Raw genomic sequence first — 15,117 nt, forward strand, 5'->3', positions numbered from 1 at the left:
TCCATTATGAACCTCAAATATCAAATCTCCCTTCCAAGAGTGTTTAATTTCATTTTTCTCTTTGCTTGGATACAAAGTCTGTGAAAAAAAAATTTATGAACTTCTGAGATGCACTGTGGTAATTCTATTAATACTCAATTTTATGATAAAAGAATGCATTACTGCCTAAAGGTCTTGGGTTATGGCTACATGAAAAATCTATAGCAAAGACAGGAAGACTGTGAACTGACAGAAAATTATTACCACCATTTCCCTTAAGCACATTATCCCAACAGTAAACATGCCAGCTGAAGTGTATTTGCACATAGTAAAAGCATGCTCTGGATTTCCTTGCAGTAAGTATTTTCACTTCAATATATAATCCCAAGAACCTTAGTCACCTTAATGATTCTGAAAAGCAAACTAAAGGTCTGAAGCCATTTAACTGGTTAAAGTTTCCAATGTTTCCCTTTCCTTGCATTTTAATTTTGAGGGTAATGATGCTATACTATTAGAAAAACAACTAATGCCACTGAAGGAAAAGCAGTTCCCACGAAATTGAGGGAACTGGTATTTCACAACTATTCTCCCTCCTTTCAGTCTCATTCCATTTTGCCACTTTTGATTTTTTTGGTGCTGTTTATCCAAAATCTGCTCTTAATTTGATATAAAAGACTGTTTTATATCCAGTTAGGAGATTTTAACAGTTTTCTTCAGCTACAGTCTTACCAATACATGTCTCACCTTTTCATGTACAGAATAAATTCCCATAATATACTTTCCTAAGGCAGCCTGTGGAATATTCAACTACCTGGGGACAACAGTACGGAGGGATGCTACTGAGAACACATTATCAGATGTACGCAAGCATCCACAAAGGATTCAAATGGCCATGACTTAACAGACCTTAACCATCTAATTAGTGGTAGTCCTGAAGCGGTTCTCCTCTGGTATATATAGGGATCAGCTGAGAAACACTTGCTTTTGACATAACTACAACTGGTAACAGTGTGCACAAATAAGAAAATGGATCTTCCTTTCTTTTAATGGACTAAAGGTTGCTAACAGGTATGTTCAGACATTCAATTGCATATCATAGTCCTGTAAACAGTGTATTTGCATGAGCTTGGTTTAGAGGGTGAACAAAATTAACTGGTTCATTATACTATTTTCGACTTACTGCCCTAGGACTGTTACACTTAGCTACAAAGTTTTAAAATGGGTTATGCTAACAGACTGGAAAACTCCCTTAAGAGTATATAAGTTGTTTTAATATTGAAACAAATTCTTGTAAATACAGTTTTCAGTACAGTGGTGACTTATCCTAATGAGATATTTCAGATAACAGAAATATGAAAAATAAAAATACATAGTTATTACTAACACAATACCTGAACTGCCCGGCTCCAAGTGCGTCACCTGTAAAAAGACTGTTTCTGGCATCTCTTAGATTCTCTCTGAGCTTCTTATCCAGTTTCTGAGGAGGGGAAAAAACAAAACCACTTTTAACAAAACAGTGGTTTCCTAACCTCTTCATATGATCAACATTAAAAGATTTATTGTGCTGTTTTTGTAGTTTATAAAAGATTTAGCTGCAGGAAGACTAGGTCCACTGCACAAGGGAAAGAAAGAAATCTTAATTCTATTTTCTCCCTCCAGCATTTATATCTATACCCAGGACTACACTGAAGATATTTCCTTTATGTCCACTAATCTCCTCCCAGACAACCAGCAAAACTACCTTTCCCTAAACATGCAAACAGAAAATGACAGTAGGAGGCACCAAGAGGCAGAAGTAGCAAATTGGGCTGTCAGACACTGCCACAGAAGTGTTTCATAAAAATGACATTATCCTCAATACAAATGCATGCGCACTGAATGCTTAGGTTTAATCAGTATTATGGCTTCAGTGACAAAGAAGATGTGAAGAAGATGGAAGAAATGAAGCACAGTGACCCCTAATGAAGATAGTGCTGTATATATTGCTCATTGTGATTTAGTTTGGTCATTTCATACCTATTTGATGATCAAGTTCAATGTCAGCTTAGTTCGATTTAGTAAAAATGTCTTTTACTTATGGGATTTTCCAGTAAGATAGATAAAAATTTCTTACTAAGACACACAGAAAAACACAAGGCCAGACAGCTACTTTTTAAACTGTGTAGATGTATCTTATTCATAATGTCAGAAAATTGTGATAAATTCTAGATTAGGTTTAATTATTTACATTTAAGTTTCTAATCATCTCATTCCATAGCATCCCAATTTCTACAGAAGAGTTCCATGGAATTGAAATCAGAAAGGAAAACGGATATACCTCCCTTCCAGTTTTATTTCCTTCATAAGGAAAAGGATACAATAACACCAGATCTCTGTCTAATATTGAGAAAACTAAACACGGTGTTAGGAAAGTTTTAAAACAATGATAGGTGTTTAGAAAAACAGTTCTTACCACTGCCACCATTTCAGCTGCAGTTCCTCTTGAGCATCTGATTATAGGAATAGCGCCTAATAAAAGATATATTGACTTCTACATGCATTATAATTTTCAGATTATAAATCAGTATACTTTTCATAAAATTAATGTACCTTCCTCTTCCTTGAGTATTTCAGTTAGATTTTTGCAGGGTTTGTGTGAGTTTTTTTCTTCTATTTCTTTGAGTCTGGTTTCTTTTGAGAGCTACAAATTCAAATTCAAAGCACTACTATCTTCATTGCAAACTAGGATTTTGAAAAAACAGTAATTCCAGATCTTTGCATCTCAGTATTCTTCTCCCACTGATACTGAAGACTAAGACTCAACTCCCATGAAGTCCAGCCTTTACTGGACTTTGCAGTGATATAAAGCAATAATCTGAGCAAGGCCATTATGCCACCCAGTGAACTATTGAGATTTTTGTCACAGATTTAATTCTGCCTTTAATTTTCTATATTAAATCACTAAACTTCTAGTTGTCTCACTGAACATGGAAAACATGCTAGAATTTGGAAACTTACCAAGTGTAACAAAAAAACAGAAGAGACTATCAACAATAGTGTCCATTATCGTTTCCATTTCTGTGTCTGTTATATCTGGTCGGTTAATGGCTAAAATAGCATGGAGAAGAGTTAAGAATACGGTTAAGCAAGGTTATGCTGCTTTCATACTGAGAAAACAATCCTTTTCTTACCGAAGAGCTTTTAATAGTCAACAGCTTTTGTTGCAGAAGAGATTGAATCATGAAATGTCCCTCTTAGCACATATACTAGTTTTTGCTCCCTTTTTTTTGAGAAAAAAATTGGGAGAAAATTATTGCTTACTGTCTGAGGTCAAACACTACATCCCTGTTTGCTTTATTTTACCTTTAAAGTTTCTCACATAATTGCCTGTATTTTCCTCTTTCTTAAAAAATGAATTTCAAAGCTCTAAACATTAATAAGCTTTCCATCCTACATTTATGCATGGCCAGCCATAACCATTCTCTAACTTTAAAAGTGCTTTCTTCCCCCCAGCTTTTCTCCTCTAAGAACTTAAAGGAGATGGATTATATTGGCAATTTCTATCAGCAACTATACTTAGCAAGGCGAAGTTTTGACTTTGGCTGTTAGGATGACAGCAGCAATAGAAGTTTCAAGTTTCTGAAATATCAGCACCAAGAAAGGTAGACTGTTCCCAGCATCTGTATTTTTCTGTGATGACAAAGCTTTGAAATTAATGAGGCCTATCATTCTGTAGTTACCTCCAATCAATGGTCTCCCAGCTTACAGAGGGGAAATAACCTTACTTTTACTTTGCCAGTTCTTTTCCAGTTCTAAAAAATACTCATTTATGATGGTCCAGTAATCTTGCATACTGTCAGTGCCTTATATGCATTTCATGAGCACATTTGTTTCTTGTACCATAGCAGTCAATGCAGATATTCAATATTACTGCTTGTTAAGTCAACCTTTGAGAAACTCCATTAATAACCTTTCAGTAAAATGTTCTATCATGTTTTCTATATGTTCCTCTCTCTCCACTGTAGCAAGCTTAGGAGGAATGCATTTATTACAGAGAGGTAAACTTAGGTCTCCTACATTTTGTTGTTGTTTTACAAAATTCAACTTAATGGTAAAGAAGCATTTGAACAGCGTAAAATAGGATGACTCAAACATTGACTTTATTCTTATATTACCCATTTACTCTCCTTCTACACAGTCATAGAAAAACAGAACCACAGAGAGCCTGAGGGTTTATCTACTTAGTCCTCTTGCCCAAATATGAGTTAAACCCATGCAATTTCTGTCTCTAAACTAATTCAGAAAGATTCCCAGTCATGAAAATACTGTAACATTCATAGGTAATCTATGCTAATATTTCACTACCTTTAATGTTAGAAAGTGCTCCTAATATAAGACCAGAAATTTTCTTATTGCATTTTAAGCTCATTGCTTCCTGTCTATTACTAAACAGAGAGAATTTTTTGTGTCTTTTCTGTCTACGAAAGCCTTTCACATAATTGCTTCTTTCATGACTTTACACATCTAACAGATTATCCTGAATTCTGAGCAGATCAAAGCAAAATAAAATCACTGCTGGTTATTAGCTACAACTTCTAAAGTAAATTTCAAATTCAGACATTCTGGTTAAATTTTTACATAAATTTTACTTACCACGATATGAAACAAGTTCTTTGTTTTGGTTACACAATACAAACATGTCATCTTCTAAAGTAATAAAATTAAGATACTGATCAAACACCTAGAAATTAAGGAATAGTGGTCAGAATAGTCCAGAGCGAAGCATAAAAAACCCCATATATGATTTACTGCTACCTAATTTTGAACATTTTACAATAATGCCTATTAAAAGAAAGAAATGCAAGATATAATTTATTAATTAAAAAGTCTGTGAAAAGATTGAGTGATTAAATAAAAAATGGCTAGTCTTCGCGAGCGAAGATCCGGGGAAGGTCTTTCCACCTTCCAGCCTGTGCATTGGATTTTTTAGGTGAGACACAGTGTGCGCGGAACTGAGCCCACCCTTTAATCCTAAGGTTCATCTGCCGGGGCCAAGCGAGCTTGGACGGTGGCAGCAAGGTCCTTAGGACGTAGATGGATTACCTTTACAGGGTTAACGAGCTCCATCTGCCCGGGAGTGTCCCTGACTGGGAATCAAACCCAGGTCTTGGCGGTGACAGCGCCGCGCCCTTACCACTAGACCACCAGGGGCTCCGAGTGATTAATACAAAATATTAGAGCACTGAAAATTGGCAGAACAGTTCAACTGTTTCTGTGGACAAATTTTTAGTAGCCAAACATCACTAAAAAAAAAACACATATGGAGGACATTTCAATATTATAGGTTCATTTTTTGTGAACATGAAGGACTTCAACATAAGCAGCACTAAGGTCTCAGGCAGGACAAAGGAAAGAGGGTAATATCTGAACAATAAGACATTACAGCTCATGAATTCTAACTTTTCTGTAACATAGCCATACATTCAGGAAAAAAATTAAATCTCTCCATGGAATAAACTATTCATGGGATTTCACAACAGAAAAACAGATTTAAGACAGTTAGTTTACACTGCTACACCAGCTTACTCCTGCTGAGGATCTAAGGCTTAAACAACACAAGTAGAGTTCATTTCATTTCACAACAGGTTCTTTGTCTCATGCCAGTAGTACTAACTGGAGTGAGAAAAAGTGAATTTATTTAATTATATATGAAAATAATTAGTTAATTTACAGGTTTTGGTACATCCAACAAAAGAGTAAATACTTGACACCTGCCTTTAAATCATAAAGGTATGGGAGTGTACTCACAAGAAGAGTACGTTTGTACGAAATTTTATTTAAAATGACAACTGCACTCATACTGCTCTTTCTATGTATTTAGGAGCTAAAACCCCACCTCAACATATATGCACCGAAGGCACTCAATTAGCTGATGAGATCAGGAACACCCTGAAACCTCTTATCATTTAGCACAAAAGTCTTGCAGCACTTGGACTTTTGACTAAGCCAAAGTATGGTACTAAGCTGCATTAATGAGATGACTGTAAATTCCCTTTTTTAACCCAGTATGCCTGACAACAAGAATTCAATAACACTTGTAATGGTGTTAACATTAGGGACTGGGAGACTTTCTTACCTTAGCCACTTGAGATACTGCATTAGCACCTATAGCAGCATTTGCAATATCTTCCAGTTTACTTCTTGAAATGGCAGAAATAAAGTTTAAATAATAAGATTCATAAAGCTGGTTTCGAAGATCCTAAAAGAAAGGAAAAACACAACCCTTTTCCTGAAAAAGTACTAATATATTTCTGACTAATTAAAAAAAAAATCATAATTTTACTACGCAGTGTTACAATTATCCACAGTCAAGCTAAATTTTCAGAAGTGCTTGGCTGTCTGTTCATACAGCTCTGTACAGTGTTTTGATTACATATCCAGATATAAGCAACCTAACATAGAACTGCAAAAAAACAGGAAATGAAATTTAATCTCAAAGACAGCAATCGCTATTCCACACCTTACCGCAGACCAAAAATACCCTTTGCTCTTTTCTTTCCTTTGGCAAAGGCATCAACCTTCCATCTCCTCCCAGAGAATGGAAAAAACGGAGATTAGCCTAATCTAAGCCTCCCGCTCAAAGCAGCATCAAACAGTGCAGGTGGCTCAGGATTGTGTCCAGTCAGGTTTAGAACATCTACAGGGATGGAGATTCCACAAACTCTCCAGGTAGTCTGTTTCAGTGTTTCTCTACCCTCATTAAAATAGCTTTTTCTTATGTTTAAATGGAATGTTTGTACCCACTGCCTCTTGTCTTTTCACTTCCTAAAGCCTCTCTCTGAAACACACAAGACATATTTACCCTTCTATTTTCTGGGAAATGGAAGTTTTGTGTGTAAACATTTTGTGTAATATTTTCATGACCAATACGTGCTTATGTGTCAAAAATGTCAGCAAAGGTGTTTAGACATACACAAGAATTATATATAGAACGGTCACACCACAGTGAGTGCAGAATTACTTCACACACTGTTGTGTCCACTCATCTGAAACATTAAGCATGCAAGTTACCTGGCACATTCTGTCAATATTTTCTTCTGTTGGCATTACAAAGTAAACAGCTGGAACATCTGGAATAGCGTCCCGATCTGAATGCAAAAGCCTGACAGGAACAAAAATATATCCTTAATGTGCTGCTTCTCTGATATGTGTAAAATTAAAAAAGTTAAAGAAATTATGTACAAGTAAATGTAATTTTCCACAATGTTGTCCTATATTTAGCTATATTTTTAGCAAGAATGAGACATGAAAAGAAAAGCAAAAAATCACAGTTGTATAATTTTTGGCTAATATATTAATAAATGTCTCCAAAGTTTATTCAAAACTTGAGAAAAGGCTTTAGAAATCTTCAAAAATAGATTATCCATTCAGAGGAAGCTAAAATACTGCATCCACAAAGTTCACATGCAAACTGTTGACATGATAAAAAATCCCTGCATATCTCATTCTATTAAACTTGCCTTTCCTGCTTAAAGGCAAGGTTCTTAGATGATTTTCTCACATTTCTGCTAATGTGTTAAAATGTTAAACTGTGTTTCTATTTCTAGCCTTCACTTAGCAAAAGTTTATCAAATTTTGAAAAAATAAATGTATCTTCAAAGTTTCTTCATGATTATTACCACAGTTAAGGAATGACAACGAATTAAGTAAATGTAATCTGGGGAAAAAGAAATGAGAAATGTCTTAAAATAATACTTAAAGATTCCATATGTTTGACAGCAAACAATTAAATTCTATGTGTAAAAAGACAAGCAGAAAACACACACAGTCCCATGAAACAGTTTGTGCCAATATAATTTTAACATATATGATTACAGAGGGATTTGTAAAGACATATTCCAAAAGAATACCTCTTGGGTAATTTTTGAACAGGGGCCTCCTGTACTTAGGAAGAAATCCTACTGAACAGTGTTTGGAACCCTCTCTCCGCTCCCTGATTAATGCCATTGGATTTAAGGAACAAGTCAGGATATAAACTTTAGTTGTTATTTATTCTGATTTTTCACTGTTTTGTTCATGACTTGCAGGAATATTAAATAAAGTTCTCTTTAGAAAAAAAATACAAATTTTGAAAAAATACTTACAGATGCAAAGTGATCCCCATATCTCTCAGCTCTTTCACTGACAGCAAAGGTGAGATTATATCTTGGCCAAATCTGTCATAAATGAGAACCTGAAACAGATACACATCATCTTAAAAAGTGCTGTAAAAAGTGGATACTGAAGAATATAGGATACAGTGGATGCAGGAATTCAGATGTAGGAAACTACTACCCTAATCTGAAAAGTGCTTAAACATCTACCAGTTTAAAATAAATCATTAATTTGTCACGGACTTCCTTTTGTGCTTATGAATTAATAAAATATAAAAAAGAACAAGAAGAAACTCAGACATAAATGGGGGAAGAAGAACCATCACATCTATCTTCTGCAAACTGTCTTGACAAACAAGTGTGCTGTCAGAAATTTGTTATTATATGTGCAGAGTTTTTCTGACTGCATTTGAGAGATGGAGGAGACAGGAGGAGACCCAGAGAGGAATCAGTGAAAAAAGACAACAGATGAAGAGACAGAATTTATGCTTTGTAGTAGTAACAACAACTTCTCATGAACTACAAGTTACATTTTAAAGGTAATAAAGGTAGCTTGAGTTCAGCTTGTTCAAGGTTATCAGTAGTTCTTCCCTTTGTATGGGTTTCTTTCTGACTTTGAGTTTACTTATAAGGTATCATGCAAGCTTTTGCCAATGGAATGAATGAGACCTAAGTATATTTGAAAAACATTCTCCTCAGTTACTCATTAAAATATTGCATAAAGAATCAGTTAGTCATTCGGTCATCAAGCAACCAATATCTGAATTTGTCTCAGTAGTTTTGATAATCAATTCTGTATATTTATAATACAGGAAAAAATTAATAACATAGGGAAGATGAACTCGAGTTAGTTAAAATTTGCAAATCGGAACTCTTCTGAACACTATAAAATTCTCATATTCCTGTTCAAATAGTTCTTACCTTCCATACTGGTTCTCCTGTGCTGTTTTTAACAGGAGGAACATTGAAGTTCAGCATGCGTTTCAAAGCCACTGGAAAATAAAGGCGAATAACTCTTTACTCTCTTTACACTTCAACAACAGTGATTAAACACATTAGCAGTGTTTTATTATATATTTTATTTGAGAGGAAAACCATCATAAAATATAAAGGCAACAAATAAAATTTTCATTACTTTTATATAGCTTTGACTGACAAGTGGCTTATGTCAGATAAAATTTATGGGGTCCAGAAGACACTGCAAAAGGAAAAGAAGCAAGTCACAGAACATTAACTCTCCTTAGTTATACATGCTATATGACACAGTTTGCCTTAAAAATAAGTCCAGTATCTTCCTTAAAGTGCATTCTGGGCAGTAGGAATTGGTTTGCTTTATTCCCTGATCTCTTTTCCTACTCCACTGGAACAACACTATAATAATGTAATAATGGCCAATCTTTGTGAGCGAAGATCTGGGGAAGGTCTTTACCCCTTCCAGCCTGCGCATTGGATTTTTTTTTTTTTTAGGTGAGACACAGTGTGCGTGGAACTGAGCCCACCCTTTAATCCTAAGGTTCATCTGCCGGGGCCAAGCGAGCTTGGACGGTGGCAGCGAGGTCCTCAGGACGTAGATGGATTGCCTTTAAGGGCTAACGAGCTCCACCTGCCCGGGAGTGTCCCTGACCGGGAATCGAACCCGGGCCTCAGCGGTGACAGCGCCGCGCCCTTACCACTAGACCACCAGGGGCTCCCGGAACAACACTGGAACAACACTATACACACAAACAAAAAATACCTTTATAACTGACTAAAACTGATACACATTTTAAAACATTTTGAGAAGTCATATGAGGAAATTGCTGCTTTAAGGGGAACAAAAATACCCTTAATTTGCATCAAGAAAACTCTTAGAAAAATGAATGAACTTACATTTAACTTGCCATTCAACACAGAAACCAAAGCAGATTCCTTCACCTACCTCTAATTTATAAATCTATTAAGTAATGAGTCCTTCCTCAGTTACCTTATTAAACAACACACTATGTGCTGCTCTCACATCTTTGACTAACAGCAAAGGACTATTTGCATCATTATAAATTAGCAGCTATTCTCTTCAAATTCATAACCAAAATCATCACAGGGTTTCGCAAAGAGGAAAATCAGAGCAACATATATCACTTTGCTCATAAATAGAAAGCAGTAGAAAACTTCTGACTCTGGCTGAATGAAGCCTGTGAGCATACTCAGTGCAGTTCCCTGGGATTTACAGTATCACAGGACAGCTCAGGATGGAGAGGTCCTTGCGAAACCTCGAATCCAACCTGCTGCTCAAGCAGGGTCTAGGCCAGGCTGCTCAGGTCTTTATCCCGTCAAGTCTCCAGGGGTGGATATCCTACAACCACACTGTGCAACCTATGGCACTGACTGTCCTTATGGGGAAAAGTTTTTCCTTATGCCCAGTTTAAACATCTCATTTATGTTATGTAATTTATGCCAGTTGTCCCTCACCCTACTGCCATACACCAGTACAAAGGAGTCTGGCTCCTTCTCCTCAGTGCTGCCCATAGGTATTAGGAAGCTACTGTTTGGTCCCCTTGAAGCCACCTTTTCTCCAGGCAGAACAAGTCCTACTGGTACATTCTTCCCTCAGTGCTCAAGCCCCTGATAACTCTGGTAGTCCCCACTGACTCCCTCCAACTGCTAGACAGCTTTCCTGCACTGTAGCCACAGTGGATGCAGTACTACACAGGGTCTCCTGGGGTTGGGTAGGGGAGATAACCACATCGCTCCATCTGCTGGTTGTGCTCCTGTGATGTTGCTATGCAGGGCCTCACTGTGGGCTCATGTTCAGCTTGTTGTCCACTGAGAATCCCTGCAGGCCTTTTCAGCAGTGCTGCTCTCCAGCAATCAGTCTGGCAATTCCAAACTGTTCTCTGGTCTGGCAAAACACTGTTGCCTGTATGTTGCAAGGGGTTCTTCCTTTCTAGGTGCAGGAATTTACATTTGTCATCGTTACATTTCGTAAGATCTCTGCTGGCCTATTCCTCTTGCCCACATAGGTGCCTCTGAGTGGCAGTTCTGCCCTCAAATAGAACAGATTCCCCCAGTTTGCCGTCACCTGTACAGTTAATCAGAGTATACTGTGACACTTCCTCCAGGTGACCAATAAGAGATTTTAAATAGGAGAGATCACAGAATACACTCATGTGGTGCTCCAGTTGTTACTAGCCTCTAGGTACATTATGTCTGATTAATCACAACCCTCTGAGCCTGATCATGCAGATGTTTTGCTTTATGTATCTAGCTGCTCATTCATTCAGTCCGTAACATCCTGACCTAGATACAAGGACAGATCAAAAGCCTTGCTGAAGTGAAGGTAAATGACATGCTCTATTGTCCTATTGCCTACAAGTCCAGTCATTTTCTCATTGGAGGCAATTAAGCTGGTCAGGCATGGATTACCATACACAGATCCATGCTTGCCTTTTCCTTCATGTGATGAGAAGTATTTTCTAATGGGATTCACTCCGTGATTGACTCCAAAGTGACATAAAGGCCTGTAAGACTGTTGGTGAAGACTGGGGCAAAGGCAGCATTGTGTTCCTCAGCCTTATCTGTGCCTATCACCACTAAATGACCAGGTCCATTTAGCAATGAGCCAACCTTTTTTGCTTATTCACATTTTTGCTACTAACGTTGTAGCAGAAGCACTTCTCATTTCTCTAGATATAGGCTGCACCATTCAACTTCACTTGAACTTTGGCTTTCCTAACACCATCTATTCATGCCCAGGTAATGTTTCCGAAGTCCTCTTTCACAGCCTGTCCCTGCTTCCTCCTCGGTACTGTCCTTTCAAATCACATTACTAGCAGTGAAATGTGACTGTGGGAAGATCCAAGCTAGCAGTGAGTCCTAAGTCTCCCTGGAAACCAGCCGTCCACTTTCTTAACACTTTTTTCTTTTCTTCTTTTTAAAATACCATGGAGCAGCCCTGAGAGTTGATTACAGGCTGCTCCTGGACTCTTTGGTCCCTCACCACTGGTGACATCTTCAGCCATTATGAGCAATATTTTTAAAGCTCTATGGTTATGTATTTTGGTACTACGGGAGCTGAAACAGCTGCTTTGCAGAGTTTATCAGCTTAAAGTAAAACTCAGCATGAGTTCTATGTGAAGGAAGACAGTAATCAGACTGTCACAGTTATGTGCTGTGACAATCAAGACAAACAGTCTCTGAGCTTCTTTTTTTGTACTCATATTGTCAGTTCATTTACACTTCTGCTGAATGTTCCCTGGGGCAAGGATCACGTTTTTACCGTGCTTGCACAATGATATGCTTTGACTGGTTATGAACCAGGATAAAGGTCACAATAGATAGTGTACATATATGGTAATACAAACACTAAATCATAATAAATCTTTCCCTTTTTCCATATATTTTCAGTTCCTCAATCTATCTCCAAGCAAAAGACCCAAGAGAAGACAACATAGGTCCAGTGGTAAAATGACTGAAGTAATCAAGTAACAATTATCAGCAAATGGACAGGGGGACTCAGTGCACCCTCAGCACGTTTGCCAATGACATCAAGCTGCACGATGAGGCCACAGAATCACAGAATTATTTAGGGCTGAAAAGACGTCTGAGACCATCAACTCCAACCACTGACTGACTGCCTCCTTGTCAACTAGACCACGGCACAATTGCCATGCCCAGTTGTTTCTTGAATACCTCCAGGGATGGTGACTTCACCATCTCCCTGGGCAGCCATTCCAATGTTTTAACAACCCATTCCATGAAGAAATTCCTCCTCAGTAAGCTGGAGCAAAGAGATGTCATATAGAGGGACCCTGACAGGCTTGAGAGGTGGGAACTGTGCAAACCTCATGAAGTTCAATAAGGCCAAGTGCAAGGTCTCGCAGCTAGGATGGGGCAATCCCAAGCACAAATACAGGTTGGGCAGAGAACAGATTTAGAGCACTCCTGAGCAGAAGGACTCGGGGGGGTTGATGGATGCCAGCTTGATATGAGCTGGCAATGTGCACTTGCAGCCCAGAAAACCAACTGTACCCTGGGCTGCATCAAAAGCAGCATGGCCAGCAGGGTAAGAGAGGGGATTCTGTCCCTCTACTCTGCTCTGGTGAGACCTCACCTGGAACACTGCATCCAGCTCTGGATGTGGACCTGTTGAATCAAGTCCAGAAAAGAGTCACCAAAATGATCTGGAGGCTGGAATACCTTTCCTATGAACACAGGCAGAGGGAGTTGGGTTTGTTCAGCCTAGAAAAGAGAAGGCTCTGGGGAGACCTTATAGCAGCCTTCCAATACCTAAAGTAGGTTAGAACAATGCTGGAGAGGGACTTTTCACGAGGGCTTGTAGTGATAGGACAAGGGGGAATGGCCTAAAACTGAAAGAGAGTAGGTTTAGATTAGATATAAGGTAAGAATTCTTTCCTATGAGGGTTGTGAGATGCTGAAACTGGTTGTTCAGAGAAGCCGTGGATGCCTCATCCTTGGAAGTGTTCAAGGCCAGGTTGGATGGGGCTTTGAGCAGAAGGTGTCACTGCCCAGAGCAGAGAGGGGGTTGGAACTACATGATCTTTAACCCAACCCACTCCATGAACGTGGTGAAGCACAAAAGAAAAGAATAAAGCTGTACAGAATACGAGTGCAAAGAAAATGGGCTTTATTAGAACGGTAGCAAAGAGAAGAAAAGCAAAGGATTGGAAAGGAACATCAAGTAGCACTATCAATGGCAGATGGACACAGGAATGAGATTGCAGAAAGGACTCCTGGTACAAAAAGATGGAACATACTAGTCAATACTCAATGTCCACACAGAGACTCTGACTTTTTTTGGCAGATAATTTTAAACATTTCATGCTACATAAATGCATCCAGAACCGTCTATACCACCAAAGATACTATAGATGTCAAGGAGAAAGTGACAGGATTACAGCTCAAACAACTGACAACAACTTCGGCAAGCAAGAGAAGTAGAGGACTGTGGAGTCGGCATCCTCTATGCTTTAGGAGTACATTCAAGGCTCTACAGAGACAAAAGAGTCAATTAAGGACTCAGCAATGTGTAAGAAGGGACCGAATAACAAACGCTTTACTCACAGAAAACCTGCATTAGTTGTTAATCTCGTATTCTCAATTTCTTGAGGGTCAGTACACAGTATTGTCGTAACAGGAGCATCACAATAGCAGATTTATTTAACGCTATTTCCCGCTGATCCTTCTCACGAGCAGGAGGAAGCCAAACCGGGGGGTGTGCACCCACGGCCGCGGGAGAAGGCACCGTTCCCGTCCCGGGCCCGCGCCAGCTCCTCCCCGGGGGCGCCTTCCACACCCCGCGGCACCTACGGCTGGGGCCTGGGGGCCGAAAGCCGCGGCCCGAGGCCTCCGAGCAGAGGCGGTGGAGCGGCGTCCCAGGTGCCGCCGAGGGAGAGGGCGGTGGAGGGGCCGCCACCCCCTTGCCGGGAGACCCAAGCCGGCCGAGAGGGTGCGAACCCCCGGCGGAGGCGAGGCGGCGCCCATGCCCCGCCCCGCGAGGATACGGTCAGGCTCCCCGGCGGCAGCGTGCGGCTGGCCCGGCTCCCTCCCTGCCCCGAGCCCCGGGAAGGCGCCGCACGGCAGGGACCGCGGCCGGCGCTCACCTGTCTGCTTCTCCCGGATCCCGGCCGCCATCTTCCCGGCCGCGCCGCCCCGCCCCGCCCGCCGCCTGCGCAGCCGCCGCGACACGTGGCGGCCCCTGCGAGCGGGGCGGGCCCGGCCCGGCCGCGCCCCCGGCCCCGCCAGGTGCGCGGGGAGCGGCCCTGAGGGAACCGCTGCTCACGGTCCGGCAGGGGGGCTGTGCTGGAGCCCAGCTAGAGCGGCATTCACACCTTTCCTCTCCCCGCCACCCCCACCAGCAAAAACCCGCTGGAGTAGTTAAGTGTTTGCTCTCGCACCGAAGTTTCACGGAGGTAACTGGAACAGCATGAGCTGCACTCAGATTGAGTACATGAAAGGACTGAAGTTTCAAAACCAGGCAGCTAGCTATAAATAAAGTCATTAAGGAAAA

The 15,117-nt window shown here is 40.0% G+C and overlaps 1 protein-coding gene across 1 annotated transcript in view; it reads right to left on the minus strand.

The window, feature by feature from the left end:
* SCFD1 (sec1 family domain containing 1) overlaps positions 1–14,761 on the minus strand; it is a 52,362-nt gene extending 37,601 nt beyond the window's left edge. The window contains exons 1-9 of the mRNA XM_050336779.1: positions 14,711–14,761; positions 9,033–9,103; positions 8,103–8,191; positions 7,030–7,120; positions 6,095–6,217; positions 4,612–4,699; positions 2,977–3,066; positions 2,432–2,487; positions 1,371–1,456 (exon numbers count right to left, since the gene is read on the minus strand). Of these exons, the coding sequence (XP_050192736.1) occupies positions 1,371–1,456; positions 2,432–2,487; positions 2,977–3,066; positions 4,612–4,699; positions 6,095–6,217; positions 7,030–7,120; positions 8,103–8,191; positions 9,033–9,103; positions 14,711–14,741 (725 nt within the window). The 5' untranslated portion in view covers positions 14,742–14,761. The remainder of the gene's footprint in view (positions 1–1,370; positions 1,457–2,431; positions 2,488–2,976; positions 3,067–4,611; positions 4,700–6,094; positions 6,218–7,029; positions 7,121–8,102; positions 8,192–9,032; positions 9,104–14,710) is intronic.
* Between the last annotated feature and the right edge of the window lie 356 nt (positions 14,762–15,117).

This window comes from Myiozetetes cayanensis, unplaced genomic scaffold (assembly GCF_022539395.1).
Source record: "Myiozetetes cayanensis isolate MyiCay16 unplaced genomic scaffold, myiCay2020 scf6-25, whole genome shotgun sequence".
NCBI classification, from domain to species: Eukaryota; Metazoa; Chordata; class Aves; order Passeriformes; family Tyrannidae; genus Myiozetetes; species Myiozetetes cayanensis.